Below are 18,257 nucleotides of genomic sequence, written 5' to 3'. Positions count from 1 at the left end.
GGAGCTGTGGTTTAGGATAAGTAACCTGATTGCCTGTGCCGGAGAGGTCAGAGGGTAGCAAACTGGAGGCAGGAGATCCAGTTGCTTACTATTATTATTTTTTCTAAACGCACCACTTTACTTTCCTTGTAAGGCAGCCAGACATTACAAACCTTAAGCACGTGACAGTCACATGATTTCTTCAATAAGCCCTAGAGCTTCCACAACTCTCCTGGGGCCTACAGCCCGAGCAGTCCTGAGGAGTCTAACGGCAATGCTTTCTCCACAGACACACGTTCCTTTGAGGTTTGTTTGTTTGTTTAATACATTTATTTATTTTTATCTATTTATTTTTGGCTGCTCTGGGTCTTCCTTGCTGCACGTGGGCTTTCTCTAGTTGCAGTGAGCGGGGGCTACTCTTTGTTGCGGTGTGCGGGCTTCTCATTGTGGTGGCTTCTCTTTTTGCGGAGCACTGGCTCTAGGCACGCGGGCTTCAGTAGTTGTGGCGTGTGGGCTCAGTAGTTGTGGTTCACGGGCTCTAGAGCACAGGCTCAGTAGTTGTGGCACATGGGCTTAGTTGCTCCGCGGCATGTGGGATCTTCCTGGACCAGGGCTCGAACCTGTGTCCCCTGCATTGGCAGGCGGATTCTTAACCACTGCGCCACCAGAGAAGCCCTGATGTTTGGGGTGTTCAACACAAGCTCACTGGATCATTTGTCTTCAACACAGTCCATTTCTGTTCCTAAAAGTATTCACTGTACTTTCTTCTCGATGAACATGCTGACACCATCTTGAACAACCTCCTCGTCAGAGTTTCCCTGTCTTCGTATATTCTAGCAGGTAGCAAAGGCCATTACAGCCCTTGGTTTGGACACCAACTTTCACACCTACGTGTTCAGGCTTATCTTTCAGAAGTTGTTCTATCTTGTTTACTGCTGAAGGGATCAGGGTGAGGGTGGCCTGGGTGGGCTGCAGCTTCCTCTGGCTCACAGCATGGACACTGGCCGGGACTAACAAAGCCGACATCCTCGCTGCCCTGGTGCCCCAGTGCCTCTGGCCAGAGCTTGGCCACCTCTCTCCATGGACAGGGTGGGCACATTCTCCATTTGCTTCTTATACTAATCCAGACAAAGGGGGATAAGAGCTTGAAGTGGGGTCTTCTGAATGGGGAGGAAAGAGAGGTGGTACACATCAGCTACTAAAGAGAAAGACTTGCTCAGGTCTGGATCGAAGTAGGTATGAGATGCAAGGGGGCTGCAGAGTCAAAGGCGATTCCACGGTTTGGAGCCTAGGAGAACAGTATTATAAATGGAGAAAACAGTGCAAGATGGCAAGTCTGGGAAGGAAGTTCAGGGCCTGCTGATTGCAAAGCAGGGGTTTTAATTTTGTTTACTCTTGTTTCCCAGCACCCAGAACAGTGCTTAGCATATAATATGTGCTCAATAAAATTTGTTGACTCTGTAACGCCAGTAGAACACAAATGGAGAAGTTCCTGAGCAATTGCGAATGCCGAAGTGGCACTCCTTCACGATGCCAGTGCTAGGAAGGCAGATTTACTTACTTGAAGCCACAAGATGAATTGCCAAGAAAGTGTAGAGAAAAAAAGGAGGAGGCTGAAGAGAGAGCTTTGGGAACCTTGACACTTAGGGGCCAGAAAATGGGTTTTGTTTGAGTTTGGAGGGGTTATAACTGAGACCTGGATGTGGAGCAAGGTGGGGAGAAACTGAAGATGCAGGGGGGAGGGAGGGAAAGAAACCAAGGTGGGCCTCTAGGAGGCGGCAGGGAGGTCGACTTCCAGCGGAAAGGGCCACTTCTACTCGTGGAGGAGGGCGAGGGGGTGGGGATTAAGTTTCGCAGTTGTTCGGCCCTTCCCGCCCGCCTGTTCCGTGCGGAGGCACTGTGCGGACTGAGGGCCACCCCCAGTCAGGTCGCCACTAGCTCTTCCACCACCTTCAGGCGGTGGCCTCGCTTTCCCGCTTCCCGAGGGGAGAAGGCGGTCCCGAGCCCGGCGGGGTGGGGGTGGGGGAGGGAAGGGGAGGGGAGGGGAGGGGAGAGGAGAGGAGGAGGGAAGGGGAGGGGAAGGGGAGGGGAGGGGAGAGGAGGGGAGGGGAGGGGAGGGGAGAAAAGAGGAGGAGGGAAGGGGAGGGAAAGGGGAGGGGAGGGGAGAGGAGGGCGGGGGCCCGGGAAGGTGCGGCGGCGGCGGCGGCGTGGCGGGCGGGGCGGCCCGGGAGCCACACCCTGAAACTACCTGTGCGCGACAGGAAGGGCCCGGCAGAGCCTCGGCGGCCGGAGCGCTGGGCCTGAGACCGGAATCAGGCCCGCCCCGCGCCCCGGCCCCGCGGCGATGGCCTGAGCCACACGGCCTTCGGGACCATGAAGAGCGAGCGGGCGCGCAGGGGCCCAGGCGGCTCCGGGGGCCTCGGCGCGGGACTCAAGTACACCTCGCGGCCGGAGGTGGGCGAGCGCGGGAGGCGCGGGCGCCTTCGGGGCGGGACGCGCGGGGGGCCGCGGCCGGGGGCCTGGGGGGGCCGGGGACCGGCGGGCCAGGGGTCTGGGGGCCGGGGGTCCCAGGGGGCCGGCAGCACAGAGCTTCTCTCGGCCAAGGGAGCCGCTACGCTGCCGGCTTGTGGCCGCGGCGCCGACCCGACAGGTGGAATTTCCTGCTCGGCGGGCTCCCGGCCGGACCTTCGGTTCCAGCCTCGCGGCGCCCTCCCCGGTTCCGGCGGTCCCGCAGTGCCCTGTCCCGGTCCTCCCGCCCCTCGGGCCTTTCCCTGGCCTGGAAGGGGCTCATCTCGGTCCCTGAAGAGCTCCGCGCTGTCCGTGCACATCGGGAAAGGAAGTAGCGGCGCAGGCTCTGAGTGGGTGGTTTGGGCCGGGGAAGGGATGTTTCCAGGGGGCTTTGGAGTCCTAGCGTCCTTGGCCTCTGCAGGAATTTGTTTTTGTCTTGCTGATCAGAAGGCAATGGAGCACCTGTGCAGAGGGCAACTGGGAGACCAGAGCTTCGGTTGCCATGGAGCCTGGAGCTTAGGACTCCCAGGTGGAGCTTGCTCGGGCTTCTCCGAGGGCGGGGATGGAGCCCTTTGGGAAGGTGACTCTGGGACAGGATGTGAGAACCTGCGTCTTGAGCTTTTTGGAGACACTGAAGCAGGAAGCTCTCGTTTGGCAGAAAGGACAAGGACATCTTAAAAGACCTTAAAAACGAACATTAAGTCTTACCGTAGAGAGGCGGGAATGGGCTGTTAGCTGCTTTATTGATGGCCACACCTAGGTAGCAGTGCCCAGGCGAAACTAGCAGCCAGGCCTCCACCTCTCTGCCAGCGGGGACCCCGGCGTCCTGGAAGGCCCGCACACCGAGTGGGCGCTGAGAGGCAGGGGCTGTTTCAGGAGGGAGCAGTGGATGGTCTGCCCCTCCCTTTCTTCCGGGATCCTGGGGTCAGTAAGCTCCTCTGCTACCCCGCACTGCAGCCGTTGCTCCCATGCCAGGCCAGATTCTGGAGGTCTCTCAAATCAGTTCCTTTCTCCAAGAGGCATCCTGACTGAGGGAGCTTGCAGAAGACCAGATTCTGGGGCTTCCGTGGTTCCCTGAACCACAAATAGCAGCTGAGTCTGGGCACCCTTGTTTTCTCCACTTTTCTACCCCCTTTGCGGAAGGAAGTGTGGACTCAGCAGCCAGTCTGGAGGCTGGGGTCTGTGTTCCCACTGAGTGTCTGCCCTGCTGGAGGTGGATGCAGCTGGGTGGCCAGCTTCTGCGGCTTCTGTTTCCTTTCTGTAATTGCCGTGTTTGTGAATCCCTGATAATTGCCTCTTGGGGCTCTGGACTCCTGCCTCAGCAGAGGGCCTGCTGTTTGGTGTTTGTTATTTCAGCACTGTTTTTCTTCCCTCCCTCCGCGTCACTTGCTTTTTCTCACTTCCCTTCCTGGGACTGTCTCCTGCTGACACTGGGAGAGCTGGGTCTTCTGGACTCGCCTCTCACCGCCCACGCTCCACACCGTCCTCCGGGCTCCCACGGAGCTCCCACCCGTCAGCCCTCGCTTCCTTCCCCCTTGGTCCCTGCTCATTTCTCACCTGCCGTGAAGCTCATCCGTTCTCCTCTGGGCTCTTCCTTCCACTCCGTTTCTGCCATTTTCCCCCGCGTGGGTCACTCTGTCTTTTCTCCTGCCAGGCTCCGTTGAACCCACTCTGTACCTCGTCCTGAGCTGGGCTCTCAAAGACAGATAAGATATGGTTGTTTCCCTTAAGGAGCTTACCTTCTTGAGAGCCACGCTAAGAGCTGTGTGTGAACATTAGACGTGACTCACTGTCCCGAAGGAAGTAGCCTGCTGTGCCCAAAGCTCCTTTCTGTCTCTCCGGGAAGTCTTCAGATGTGCCTCTCCACTCCGTCCTTTCCCAGAGCTCTCAGCCCCTGGATCACCCTGCAGTGTTTGCAGTCAGGGTCTGCAGACTCTCCCTTGACTCGTCTTCTGACTGGGAGGGGCAGCTGCTGTCCCTGGGTTTGTCCTCGGCATTAGCAGAGCCTGGCTGGGTCCTGCGGGGCCTCACGCGGCACTGCTGCGTTTGAGTTCCTTGCTCCTGGCCTCTTCCATCCCTGCGTGGCTGGAGAAGGATTCTGTTTGGTGGTGCTTGTACTGGCTGCCTCCTTCCCAAGGCTGATGACTCCGGCCCCTGCCCCACTTCCACCTGTTCCTGTTTAGTGGGAAGTGGTCACCTCTGTGTTCCCCATCGTCTCCGGAGCCCTGATGTACGTGTTGTGTCTGGGGACTGTGTGAGCCCTGCCTGCGTGAGAGCAGGGGCACAGATGCCAGTTGTCGTGGCTGTTAACGAGAAGTGGGAAGCCTGCCTCACCCGGTGTCCTGGCTCCTGCTGAACCTTTGATGGTGGCGAGGAAGCTGCTTTGAAGGAGCTCTTTGTTCCTCCTCAAGTCAGCATTGCCCTGGGTGAGACTCAGTATCTCCTCGGCAAGCAGAGACCAGGATTGAGAAGTCAGATGTGGTGGGATCAAAATCAGAGGTCGAACATTCACTCATCCGCATAATAGCTATTTATTAGGTGCCCATGGATGGAGCATGTGCCAGGTGCTGGGTAATAGCCCTGAGAAGGAGCCCAGTCACACAGTCCCTGCCCTCAGGGAGTTGAGTTCTGCATGGTAAGGACTGGGTTCTGGAGAAGCCTGCGGGCCGCTTAGGAGGGATGTCTAACCCAGGCATAAGGGCCAGGGGGGGTGAATTGTGGCCAGAGCCATCTGTGATGTGGTGACAGGAGCATCCAACATGGAGCCAAGACCTGGTGCTGCTGCTTTCCCGCCAGGTGATCTCAGAGATGTTACCTAATCTCTCTGTGCCTCAGTTTCTGTGGCTATAAAATGGGGATGATATACATGTTACAGGTTTTTTGCAAAGATTAAAGGGGATGCTTTACATGAAAGCCCTTTATAAGTTGCAGCCTGGTGTACAAATCACACAGTTTGAATTTCTGAGTTGGAAAAGCCTCAAGACAAACTGTAAGGTGACGTCGAATCAGCAGGATGCATGGGAAGAGGCTGAGAACCCAGGTTGTCAGGATGCTAACTGCACAGATATGCGGCCTGCCTGCTGAACACAGGGAATGTCTTCGAGGGGTGCTGGGGAATAGCATCCCAGCCATGGAAACCCTCTTCAGTTTTCATTTCTCTCCCTTTACTTGGCTTCTATGAGGAAAGTCCTCCTGCGAAAGGGAAATGGATGCTAAGACCGGCTACACATCCCTTTCTTCCTCCTACCACACAAAACAGAACTTCAAGCACTTCCTCCTTTCTCGGTTCTTTGAGCCTGTGCTGGCCTCTCCGGAAGGGGAAGGCCCCGTGCTGGGAGGTGTGTGCAGGGGTGCTGGTGAGCAGTGGGAACTAAGACTGAGACCTGGGTGCTGTGAATGGACAGCAAGCCTGCGGGCCTTATAACACCCTTCCCTCCACCTCGGTGCTGGGAAGACCTGGAAATCCGTGGCCCTCGTTTAGGACACGGGAAAACTGAGGGTAAGAGAAGACAACACTAGCTTGACAGCTGCCCAAGGAGAAAGCCCACGTCGCCTGCTGCCCCTGGGAATCACTCGGGCGTGGGTCTGTCCAGAGCCGGCTCCTTGGTGAAGGCGCATCTCATCACAGGCTTCCCAACCTGGGCCTCTCACTGCTAGCTGTGGCCTGTGGCCGCCGTGGTTCCGGAGTCCCCTGCTGCCAGCTCGTTCTCTGGTCTGTGGTTCTGCCCAGGCTGTTGGCTCCTGTCTCTCCTAAGAGAGAAAGTCTGTTCTTGGAAGAGGAGTGAGGGTGTGACAAGCCCCCAAGGAGCCCAGGTCCCAAAGATGTGGCTTCTGACCTTGCGCACTGGCTACTACTGGAGTGTTTAGAATACGGATAATCATCGCTGAGTTTATTGAGCATGTACCATGTGTGGGTATTGTACCTCTTAGAGTAAGACTATTATTATCCTTTTATAGGTGAGGAAAGTGTAGCACAGAGAGGCTGAGTAACTTGCCTAAGGTCACAGAGGGAAACAGTGGTGAGATCAGGATTTGAACTCAGGCAGTCTGGCTTTACTATATTCTACTTGGACTGCTGCAGTGCAAGGCGGGGCTGGCAGCCCAGTGGGCTCAGGAAGGGGAGAATTGCTAAGGGTAAGAGTTGGTTTGATTTCGTAAGAAAATGGATTTTCTCTACTTGGGATTTTCTGAAATGCCTGGGGCTTAGCGCGTTTATAATAACCATTTGGTAGCATAGAAATGGGAAATGGGAAGTTCCAAGGTTCTCATGGAATTCTCACCCTGGCTGGCAGAGGTGAGAAGGGTATTTGGGGTTTGCTCAGAGCTCATGGGCAGTAATTGCCCTTTTTTCTTTGCTAAGAACTTTTTTTTCTTTTTATATATTTATTTATTTATGTATTTGGCTGCACCGGGTCTTAGTTGTGGCACACGGGATCTTTAGTTGCAGCATGTGGGATCTACTTACCTGACCAGGGATCGAACCCGGGCCCCCTGCATTGGGAGCGTGGAGTCTTAACCACGGAGCCGCCAGGGAAGTCCCACTGAGAACTTTGCTAGAAGCAGATTCCTATGAGAATTCTGTCTTGGAATCTCCTATTTTCAGAATTTGCTTATTCTGTCCAGGCTTAGCAACAGAACCTTTAGAACCCTTGTGATAGTTGGCTAACCGGTCAGCATCTTGGATCCTCTGTCTCTCTGAGTTAGTTGGTGGTGATGATGGTGAAAAGATGGAGAAGAAGATGGTGCTAATCACTGCTACCCATCACTAAATACGAGGACTTCAATGTATCCTCTTTCTCTATCCTCACAGCAGCTATACGCGAACAACGCCTAGTTTACAGATGACCACACTGAGGTTCAGAGGGCTTGCGTAATGGCCCAAAGGCAGAGGCGCAGCAGGAGTTCAAACCTAGATCTGTGCACCTTCAAAGCTCATAGCCTTAACCTCAAAGCCGTTGTACAGTTGTATGCCAAGGGCAGGGTGATTGATGCACGTCCCCAGCCAAATCCTAGAACCCATCGTCCAACGGCGTGCTGAGAACCAGGTGCCAGCACGGATCCACTAGAGACCTCTCACGCCAGACTCGTCCGCTTTCTCCTCTTGATGAGGTCACTCACCTGATAGACCAGGAGACTGGCTGGAGATGGGATTTCAACAGGCTTTGGAAAACGTAGCTTTGTTTTCACTACACACACGATTAAAAATCATAAGGGGACTCATCAGGTTGTTTACGTTTTGCATGACTCTTTCCAGTCTTTGCCACACGCTTGGGTTTTATCTAGTGTGTTGCTGTACACGTACTGTTTATGTTCTGGAAGGCATATCAGCCTCCTATCTGCTGGTCACGCTGGAGGGCCGGCGGCTGGAGGAGAGTCTGGTCTGGAGGGGGTGTCTGGCTGAGCAGCTGGGCCTACAAGGGTCCCCTCGTGCATCCAAGGCCTTTGGGGCGGTGGCCTCGGGGCTGCCCCTGATTCCCTCCATTGTCATTTCTTTTTTTATAAATTAATTATTTTATTCATTTATTTTTGGCTGCGTTAGGTCTTCGTCGCTGTGCGGGGCTTTCTCTAGTTGCGGCGAGCGGGGGCTACTCTTCATTGTGGTGCGCGGGCTTCTCATTGCGGTGGCTTCTCTTGTTGCGGAGCACGGGCTCTAGGTATGTGGGCTTCAGTAGTTGTGGCACATAGGCTCAGTAGTTGTGGCTCACGGGCTCTAGAGCACAGGCTCAGCAGTTGTGGCGCATGGGCTTAGTTGCTCCGCGGCATGTGGGATTTTCCAGGACCAGGGCTCGAACCCATGTCCCCTGCATTGGCAGGCGGGTTCTTAACCACTGCGCCACCAGGGAAGCCCTGTGTCATTTCTTATCTAGTAACAACTCTGATGAAGTCTTGGAGGTTTGCTCCTCAGCTCTGTCGATGATACCCTAGTGGGAGGGAAAGGCCGATACCTCGGATGATTTAATCATGAGTCAGAAGGACCTAGGCTGCCTGCAGGAGAGGCTGCTGAGAATAGCACTGTGTCCGGCTGCCTTACGGGTAAGAGCACCACCCCGACAGCAGACGCAAAACCTCCACCCTCCCACAGCTGAGACGTGAGGGGCCTGAGGAGTGAACAGCACCACAGCAGATCCAGAAGTTTGAGTTGACGGAAACCAGGCATGTAATGTGGCTCCCTAAAATGTAAAGTAAAAAATTTCCCCCTCCCCGATGTTTTTATTTGTTTATACAATTTATTTTGGCTGCACCCACGAGGCATGCAGGATCTTAGTTCCCGGACCAGGGATTGAACCCAGGCCCTCAGCAATGAAAACGTGGAGTCCTACGCACTGGACCGCCAGGGAATTCCCTAGAGAGGCATTTTAATAACTTGGTATTTCCTATGCATATTTTCTAAAAAAAGTTGCTTTCTTTTTTCTGATCATTAAAGTTAGGAAAGGACTTTTTAAAGTTGAGCAATACAGAAATACACACAGTGAAATTCCTCTGAAATTCTCTTCCCCAGGTTTTATAACCCCTATAAATAGTTTGGTTTCTGTTATCCCACAGTCTTCTATTTCCCCAAATGGAATCATGATGTCATTCCTATTCTGCAGCTAAAGGCATGGTTGTAATGAATTAATTCATCACACGTTTATTACAAATCTTAACCCATGCTAAGATTGTGGAGCAAGACACAGCCCCCTCTCCGCTCCCCCGTCCTTAAGGAGCAGATGGTTGACTTTGAGAGACTGAGAGACTGGGATGCGGGTATGTTTGGGGTGATAGGGAAACTGGAGGCTGTCACCCCAGTAAAATGGTGGGGCAGGGGCTTTCCTTGGGAGCATCTCAGAGGAGACACCTAAGCTGAGTCTGGAAGGGTGGGAAGTGCCCAACAATTTGACTTTTTTTTTTTCATTTACCATTGTATTTTAGAGAGTTTTTCCATGTTACTTCCTACTCTTTGAAAAACTGCTCTTGCTGTGTAAACTTTCATCAGGTGGATCTGTCATTCTGTATTATTATTATTTTATTTGTATTATTTGTGTGTGCTAATTGACTGTGTTATTGGACAATTAATGGAAACAGAACGGTGAGGATAAGGGAAGAGATTGACGGGCAGCCCTCATGGGGCCCTTGCTGGTCAGGCCCCGTTTGGATTATGCTGTTGAATTCTGGGTTCCACATCTTAACGGGAATGTTGCTGCTGTGCAGATGGCCAGAGGTTCAGAAAACACTTTGAACTGTTGTTCAGCATTTTAGCCAGAGAAAGAGCAGACCCAGGAGAGTATTTCAGGAGCTTCCCTGAGCTGGAGGAATTAGGCTGGTTGTATTGCAGTGCTAATGTGCAGGGCTATTGTGATGCCGATCGCCCTCGGGGGAAGGGAGAACTTTGTAACGCCGGCCCTAACTGAAAATACTCTTTGCCCCAGAAAGGGTGGCCCTGGGAGGACGGGAGATGCAATGATGTCTAAACTGTTTCAGCTCTAAGAATCCGATTCCAAGGACACAGTTCTCTCCTCTCTCCCGTCGTTTGACTTCTGTGCACAGGTTGTAATTGTGGACTGGGGCCTCCAGGTGCCCTCCCCTGGCGACAAAGGGGCTTTCTTGTTTGCATATTCAGTGCTTTCTCCCAAACAGCTAGATTTGTAGCTGAGTGAACATTCCTGGGAGCTACTGAAAAGGTGGAAGAGGCGTTTCTGAATGTAGTCAATTCCTGGAGGCTGGTGTGCTTGGGGGTGTTTCCACTAACTTCTGCAGATCCCTGGGTCCAGCAAGGCAGCTGTTAAAAAAGGCTAAAAGGTACTGCGGAATACCACTCAGAAATAAAAAGGAGCAAAGCATTGATGCATGGTGCTCCAGGGAATCTTGCTGAGTGAAAAAAGCCAGCAGTCCCCAAAGATTCTATACTGGATGATCCATTTATATAACATTAAAAAAAATAAATTTATTTATTTATTTATTTTTGGCTGCATTGGGTCTTCGAGGCTGCACGCGGGCTTTCTCTGGTTGCAGCGAGCGGGGGCTACTCTTCGTTGCTGTGCGTGGGCTTCTCATTGCGGTGGCTTCTCTCGTTGCGGAGCACGGGCTCTAGAGCGCAGGCTCAGTAGTTGTGGAGCGCGGGCTTAGTTGCTCCGCGGCATGTGGGATCTTCCCGGACGAGGGATTATCTAACATTTTTGAAAGGACGGTTTTAGGCTAGTGGCTGGGGGGCAGAAGGGAAGTGGGTATGGTTGCAGAAGGGCAGTGGGAGGGATCCTTGCGTTGGAACTGTTCAGAATCTTGACACTTGGTAGTTACAGGAACATACACCAGTGATTAAATCGTATGGAACTTAATAGTTACACACAAACGAGTACAAGTAGAATGGGAACTCTGACCCAGATCTGTGGGTTATATCAACATTGTGGTGTTATAATGTCGTCTTACGAGATGTTACCACTGAGGGAAACTGGGCAAAGTGTACAAGGGATCTTGGTATTATTTCTTACAACTGCACTTGGATTTACAGTGATCTCAACAAAAATGTCAATAGCTAGAAAAAGCACTAGCCCATGAAATCAGAATGTGGGCTCGGTGAAAAGTCAAGAAGAAGGATGGAAAGGAGTTACACGGCGGCGCTGCCTTTATCTCTGTCTTGTTTAGTTTCTTTCTTGTTTAGTTTCTTGTTTCTTAGTTTCTTAGTCTTGTTTCTTGGTTCTTTGTTTAGTTTCTTTCTGGTTTAGCTTCTGGGGGAAGCTGCCTGGTTGTGCCCCTGCGGGCAGATACTTCTGCTCCCGGTCAGGTGACTGGAGCGGGAGAAAGGTGGGCGTGGCTGCCCCAGGAAGATGGTCTCTGGCCAGAAAGGACAGGGCAGGTGCAAAGTTTGTGGGATCAAAGAGACTGGCTGGGTTTGGGGGTGCTGCTCTGTTACACAATCTTGGAGCCCATCTGAGATGGAATTCTCTGGTTGGAATTACAAAAGAGGTTGTGCCCTGGGGGAGCATTGAACTGAGGGCTGGGAGAGGGTGAGACCGGGAGGGCCTAAACTTGGATCTGCCTTGGTATCGGTATCAGGTATAGCAGGTGGCCGGGCTGGCTGACACCAGAGAGCTTGGGGGGCTATCAGCAGATCGCTGGGGTGTGGACTGAGCATTCTCTCCCCTTCTAGGGGTGGACACCGGTCTGGAAAGTTGCCTGGGTCCTGGCACCTGCCTTGGGTAGGCTACGTAATTCTGGCTAGGAAGAGAGAAGTCCTTCCTCCCATCAATCAGTCAGGTTCTAACCCTGCGCAAGGTCAAGGGAAGGGGGTACGGGGTAGAGAAGCAGTACAAAGAGGAAAGTGGGGCAGCCTGACTTCCTAGGACTGCCTGTCTGCCCTCTGTGGCTGGGGGCTATCATTGATGCCAAGGGTCTGAGGGAGGTGAGGTCCCAGCGAGAAAGACTGTGGACCAGGGTGGTCCTTGGGCACTTCCTGGAGGGGCTCGGCCCTGGGCTGTGTCCTCAGGGACAGGCTGGGCTTGGGAGGTGGTGACAGGAGCAGAGCCTTTCAGAGTGGCAGGATGGTGCCTGCTTCCTTACAGCCTTGGGGGCCTCCTGGCTGGGGTCAAGGTTAGCACCCCCAGACCAGTGTTGAAGGGGTGGAAATCCACCAACTCCAACCCCTCATAAAAGAAAGAAGAGGCTTGTATCCACGGAGTCCAGTTGCAGGTGGTGTGGTACCAGTGCCACAGTGGTATGGGCGGGGGCAGGGGTGGCCCTGGGCAGTGCCAGGTATCGGAAGGGGACACGGACATGAAACCTGCAGGAGCTTGACGCTGGCTGGCAGAGAACCACCCGGTCCCGGGCCAACAGTGCCCGCGTTGGCTGAGTCAGCCCCCTGGGACTCTCCGTCCTGCTCTGACCAGGTGTGCAGTTTTGGGTTATTTAGTTTCCTTCAGTGGGAGCTGTTGGCTCTCGGTCAGCTTTTTGTTCTCCTTAGACTCACAGATCTGCAGGTAATTCTGGATCCTCCTTAAGGCCCCGCAGCCTCACCCATTTTCCGGCAGGTCCTTCTTCAGGTGGGGCAGCTGAGGACAGTGACGAGGTTGAAGGGGAAGGGTGAGAGGGTCAAGCAATGAGAAGGCAGAGGGTTTGGGGAGTCCATCACCAGCTGACCGGCCTTGGCTGGCAGAAATCTGCTGGCAGCCTCCGGGGCTTCTAGATGGTGCTAATAACCTATCGTGGGGAGGTCCTGGGCGCAGAAGCCAAGTCCAGCCCCTTGCGCAGGTACCTCGCATCCCAGGCGGTTGCTTAAAATAGGCTGACTGAAACTGACACGACCCAGCTGGCTCCTCTCGCTGTGGCGGGCGGTGGGGGAGCCGGGCCAGCAGCCTCCTGGGAATGGTAGGCGGCAGTGTATTCTCACAGGCTGGTTCCCAAGAATGACCTGGGACACAGGCTAGACTTGCGGACCCCAGGGCTCTGCTCCTGCCCTGCTGCATTAGGATCTCCCGGGAGAGGGGCCGGGGAATGTGGATGCTGAGCGAGCGCTGTGCTGCTTTTATTGATTTTTTATCGTTATTTTTCATGGCTAGGCAAGTGTGGAGTATGCTGGGCTGGTGCCGTCAATGGGAGCTTCCTGTTTCTTGAGAATCTGGCTTCTTTTGGGATCAGATGCCCCGGGCTGGTGAGCGGGTGGATTCCGACGTGGGCTTCTTTTCCCTTCTCCTTTGTTGCTTCGATCGTCCTGTGATGAGGAAATCAAGTGTCCTTTCTGTGCCCATCATTTTGCTGGGCCAGGACTGCAGTGGCCACAGGCTAGGTGAAGTCCCCACCCTTGGGAGCCTGCGTATTGGCCGCACGCTGCCCACAGCCTCTTGGATTTTTTTGTGGGTGCTGACTTAACTGGAGAGAGTCCATCTAAGTACAGGGTCCCTTTATAGCCAGCAGCTTGAAGAAGGGGCCTTTCTCCAGTGTCACCCCTGGTATCTCAGTGCTACGTGTTGTACTGTTCTCAGCATCTCCCAGGATGACAAATGCAGTGTTAAGTTTTGGAATACACTCCTTGCTCTGTCGTCTCCGGTGGCCTTGAGCCCATGCTGAGTTTCTGGGGACCCTGGCCAGGATCTGATTGGAACTGGCATCGGGGAGCGGCCACGAGAGTCACGCCGGCTTTGTCTTTCCTCTTGGAAAGAAAAGCATCTTCGCAGTGCCATGGAATTGGCCCTCACCTTGGAAACCCGCTGCAGGTGCTGAGACTGTGCTTTCTTGCTTGAACCATCTCAGGGATATTTTATGGTCCTCATGACCACGGTGGTGGGATGACATCATCATGGAATTGAAATCCATCCCAGCTGGTGGTGGGTACACCGAGTCACAGAACCGGTGAGTGAAGAGCGCCTGCCACCAGCCCACGGCAGAGTTGGGAGTGGCACATGAAGCCAGCCACCCTCGTCTTCGTCTCAGGTCGGTGTCTCCAGCCAGTGACATTACCTCTGCCCCTTGACCTTGATCCTCAGCTGCAGAAGCACATCACCAGACGTCACGTGAGGGCCTTTCGGGGCCCCTCCCAGGACTCTGGGCCACCTCTTCAGTCTTCATCCCCTGCCTTCCCGGCAAATCACACCCAACCTTGGCCAAATGAGGAACAGTCTTTAAAAGGAGAGCCTGGCATGAAGATTTATTTCTTCTCCGTCTGCTTCGACTGAAATCTCGTGCAGATTTTTAGATCGTTAGTATTGTTTTTGCTATTTATAAACGTGAACCCTTACCAGTAGCTTTTCTCCCATGAGGACCGCACTGAGCTGCCAATGCCACCTTCCGGCTTTGGATCTGCGGGTCCCCGGAGCCGGTGGGAGAGCGGGCCCTGGTGAGCGAGTGGCCGGCCGTCAGTGTGCGCTTGGGGAACCAGGTAAAGGGTCCTCGCCAGCATGAGGGTTCTGTGGTTGACTTGGACACAGTTTTGCTTGCTAAGCATTTAGCTTTCAGCCCTGGTGAGTTTCGTACTTAACAGGAGTAGGGTGACCGCAAAGGTCTTTCCTATAGCATCAGATAAAATATGCCTTTTCCTTTTTACCTTCTGTAAATTAGTGTTTTGGACAACCACTGACCTTGGGGAGGATATGCATCATTTGCACTAGTGTGCTTAAACCAGCAGAAAGTATGATATTTTCCGGGGCTTCTCTGTCTCCCCTCCTGGATTTTTGGGTGGTACTCTCTCTATCCCTCCAGGAAGTTGGGTGGGGATGGTGGTGATCTGATTTGCCCCTGCACCCCACCCCTTGGGTTTCCCCCTTTGTCCCTTTGGGGCTTCACTCTGTGTGCACCCCTGATGTCTGTCCTCCAGGAAGTCATCCCTTGCTCTCTTGTCTGAGCTGGCCTTGAGCCAAGATCTAACTCGAGCTGGCCGGGGAGAAGAGGCCATGAGAGTTGCATGGCCTCTGTTTGTGGTAGGCCAGCACCTGCTTTACAACACTGTGTTTTGTATGTGCACCTGTAAATGTGTTTACTTTTACGAAAGACAGGACAGGCAGAGGCAGGCACCAGCATCCTCCCTCTTCTGTTGGCTCTGCAGTCTGTAGAGAGATGGTTAGTGTAGGGAGAAGGTTATGTTTTCAGTTAAGCCCAAACGGATGGGAGCTCCCTGCCACTTGCTCCCGGGGGCCACCCAATCCCGGGCATCCGTGAAACCCCGGCGAGGGTTGGTGTGGCTTGTCCCGCTTTGCTGCTTTACTGGCTTCACTCCCTTTGTGACTTTGGACAGGTCACTCCCTGTCTCTCAGCCTCAGTTTCCTTATCAGTGAAAGGACTGGGTTAGGCAAGATGATCTCTAATATGCCTGAAAATGGAGCCAAGAGTAGGGTAATAAAAGGAAGTCGTCTAGTTACTGATTAAACAGCATTTCTGGGCTGAGTGGAGCCTGGTATTCACAGTGCAGGGACGGCCAGGGCCCTGCCTATGAGCCAGCGCCATGGCTGACAACTTGCTCCACGGCCAGGCTGGGGTGGCCCTTGGGCTCCGCTGTCCATGCTGTTGGCCACCTTCCCCTTCCCAAGGAGTTTGCTTTCCCATATCCCAGAATACTTGCTCCCTGAGTTCTGGAAGCTGACCAGGGAGGTAGAAAATCAGGATCAAATCTGCAGCTGCCACCCAGTGAGTGTGTGGTCTTGCAAGGTCACCATTTCTCCCTGCCTTTCTGTAGAACGGCAGTGAGGGCACCAGTCACGCATGATTCCAGGATTGTTGTGAGGCTTGGGTAGGAAAACAGTTGTGAAATTACCCTGTACATTGAAAATAAACATATGAAACTATTATGTTACATTTCTTCCAACACATATAAACATAGACACACAGGGACTTGAGAGTCTGCCTGCCAATGCAGGGGACACGGGTTCGAGCCCTGGTCCGGGAAGATCCCACATGCCACGGAGCAGCTAAGCCCATGCGCCACAACTACTGAGCCTGCGCTCTAGAGCTGCGAGCTACAACTACTGAAGCCCGTGTGCCTAGAGCCTGTGCTCCGCAACAAGAGAAGCCACCACAGTGAGAAGCCCGCGCACCGCAACGAAGAGTAGCCCCCTCTCACCGCAACTAAAGAAAGCCCGCGCGCAGCAATGAAGACCCAATGCAGACAAAAATTAATAAGTAAATAAATAAATAAAACATTTGTTGCCTTTTCAGTAAATCTCGAGATCCGGTGATGTAAGTCCTCCAGTTTTGTTCTTTTTCAGGGCTTGTTGCATTTCTATGTGAATTTCAGAAGCAGCTCATCAGTTTCTAGGAAGAGCCTGCTGAGGTTTTGATCAAGATTGTATTGACTCTGTAGGCAAATCTGAGGAGAACAGACATCTGAACTCTCTTGAGTCTTCCAGTCCATGAACACAGGCTATTGCTTGATTCATTTCTGTCTTTTAAATTTCCTCTTACCACCGTTTTGTAGTTTTCAGCATACAGGTGTTTTGCATCTTTTGTCAGATTTTCCCAAAAGTATTTCATATTGTTGATGTTATTGTAAGGGTTTTTCGTTTTGTTTTGTTTTAATTTCCAGTTGGTAATTGTTAATGTATAGAAGTACAATAGATTTTTAGATACTGATCTTATATCCTACAACCTTGCTAAACTCACTTATTATTTCAATAGCTTTTTTGACTTACAAAGCTGCAGTAATGGAGACAGGGTGGTATTAGCATACAGATAGACAAAGAGATCAATGGGATAGAATAGAGTCTGGAAATAGACCCGTGTATAAAGGGACAACTAACTGATTTTTGACAAAGGTGCAAAGGCAATTCAGTAGAAAAGGGATAGTCTGCACAACAGATGATAGTGGATATCCATATGTAAAGGGGAAAAAAAGAAAAAAAAAGAACTTTGATCCATACCTTACACCATTAAAAAAAATTTTTAACTCAAAGTGGATTCTAGACCCAAATGAAAAACCTAAAACATTAAAACTACTGGAAGAAAACATAGGAGGAAATCCTTGTTGCCTTGTGTTATGCAAAGATTTCTTAAATACAGCCACAAAATCAGAATCCATAAAGAAAAACCTGATAAATTGGACTTCATCAAAATGAAAAACTTCTCTTCTTCAAAAGACACTGTCAAGAGAATGAAAATCCAAGCCACAGACTAGGAGAAAACCTTTGCAAAATATATATCTGATAAAGGACTTGTAACCAGAATACAGTAATAAGAAACTAAGCAAACCAATTTTTAAAACTAGGCAAAAGATCTGAAGAGATACGTCACCAAAGAAGATAAACAGATGGCAACCAAGTACCTGAAAAGATGCTCAACGTCATTAGTCAGTAAGGAAAAGGAACTTAAAACCACAGTGAGATACCACTATACTTCTGTTAGAACAGATAAAATGTAAAAGACTGACCACATCCAGTTTTGGATAGGATGTGGACAACTGGATTTCTCACACACTGCTGATGGGAGTGTAAAATGGTGCAGTCACTTCGGAAAACAGTCGGGCAGTTTCTTAAAGAGTTAAACGTACAGCTGTCATACAGACTTGCTATTCCACTCAAGGTATTTGCCCCAAAGAAATGAAAGCATATACCAGTACAAGGACTCATACAGGAACGTTTATAGCAGCTTTATTTGTAATCCCCCCCTACCTGGAAACAACACAAATATCCATTAACAGGTGACTAGGTAGACAAATTGTGTTATATCCATTCAATAGGCTACTACTCAACACTGGAAAGGAATGCACTGTTAATATAATAAACATAGTAACACAGGTGAATCTCATATGTTGCATAAAAGTAGTGTTGAGTAAAAGTAGTCAGACAGTAAAGAGTACATACTGTTTAATTCCATTTATATAAAGTTCTAGAAGAAGCAAACTAATCTTTACTGATGGGAATCGGATAAGTGGTAGTTTGGGGACAGGAAAGGGAGTCAGGAAGGAAAGGAGGAGGGAAGAGCCAGGAGGAAACTTTGGAAGGTGATGGATAGGTTCATTATCTTGATCATGGTGATAGTTTCATGGCTGTATATATATGCCAAAAATTGTACACTTTAAACATGTACAGTTTATTTTACGTCAGTTGTACCCCAGTGAAACTATTTTAAAAATTCCATAGAAGGTTTATGAGAGTAAGTTTTTAAAAAAATCCCAAAATAGAACTAAATGACAAAGAAATGTAAAGTATGAGAGAGGGGGAAAAAGCCAGATAGGCATGTAGAGGATGTACTCCTTTAAAAACATTTATTTTATTGGAGTAGTGTTGATTTATAATGTGTTAATTTATGCCGTACAGCAAAGTGATTCAGTTACATATATACATTCTTTTTCATATTCTTTTCCTGGTTTATTACAG

At 51.4% G+C, this 18,257-nt stretch overlaps 1 protein-coding gene across 1 annotated transcript in view; it reads left to right on the top strand.

The window, feature by feature from the left end:
• The first annotated feature begins 2,233 nt into the window (after positions 1 to 2,233).
• ST14 (ST14 transmembrane serine protease matriptase) overlaps positions 2,234 to 18,257 on the top strand; it is a 37,793-nt gene continuing 21,769 nt past the window's right edge. Inside the window, exon 1 of the mRNA XM_060017660.1 lies at positions 2,234 to 2,433. Coding sequence (XP_059873643.1) covers positions 2,353 to 2,433 — 81 coding nt within the window. The 5' untranslated portion in view covers positions 2,234 to 2,352. The remainder of the gene's footprint in view (positions 2,434 to 18,257) is intronic.

Source organism: Delphinus delphis, chromosome 8 (assembly GCF_949987515.2).
Source record: "Delphinus delphis chromosome 8, mDelDel1.2, whole genome shotgun sequence".
NCBI classification, from domain to species: Eukaryota; Metazoa; Chordata; class Mammalia; order Artiodactyla; family Delphinidae; genus Delphinus; species Delphinus delphis.
This window is presented reverse-complemented; position numbering and strand designations above follow the sequence as displayed.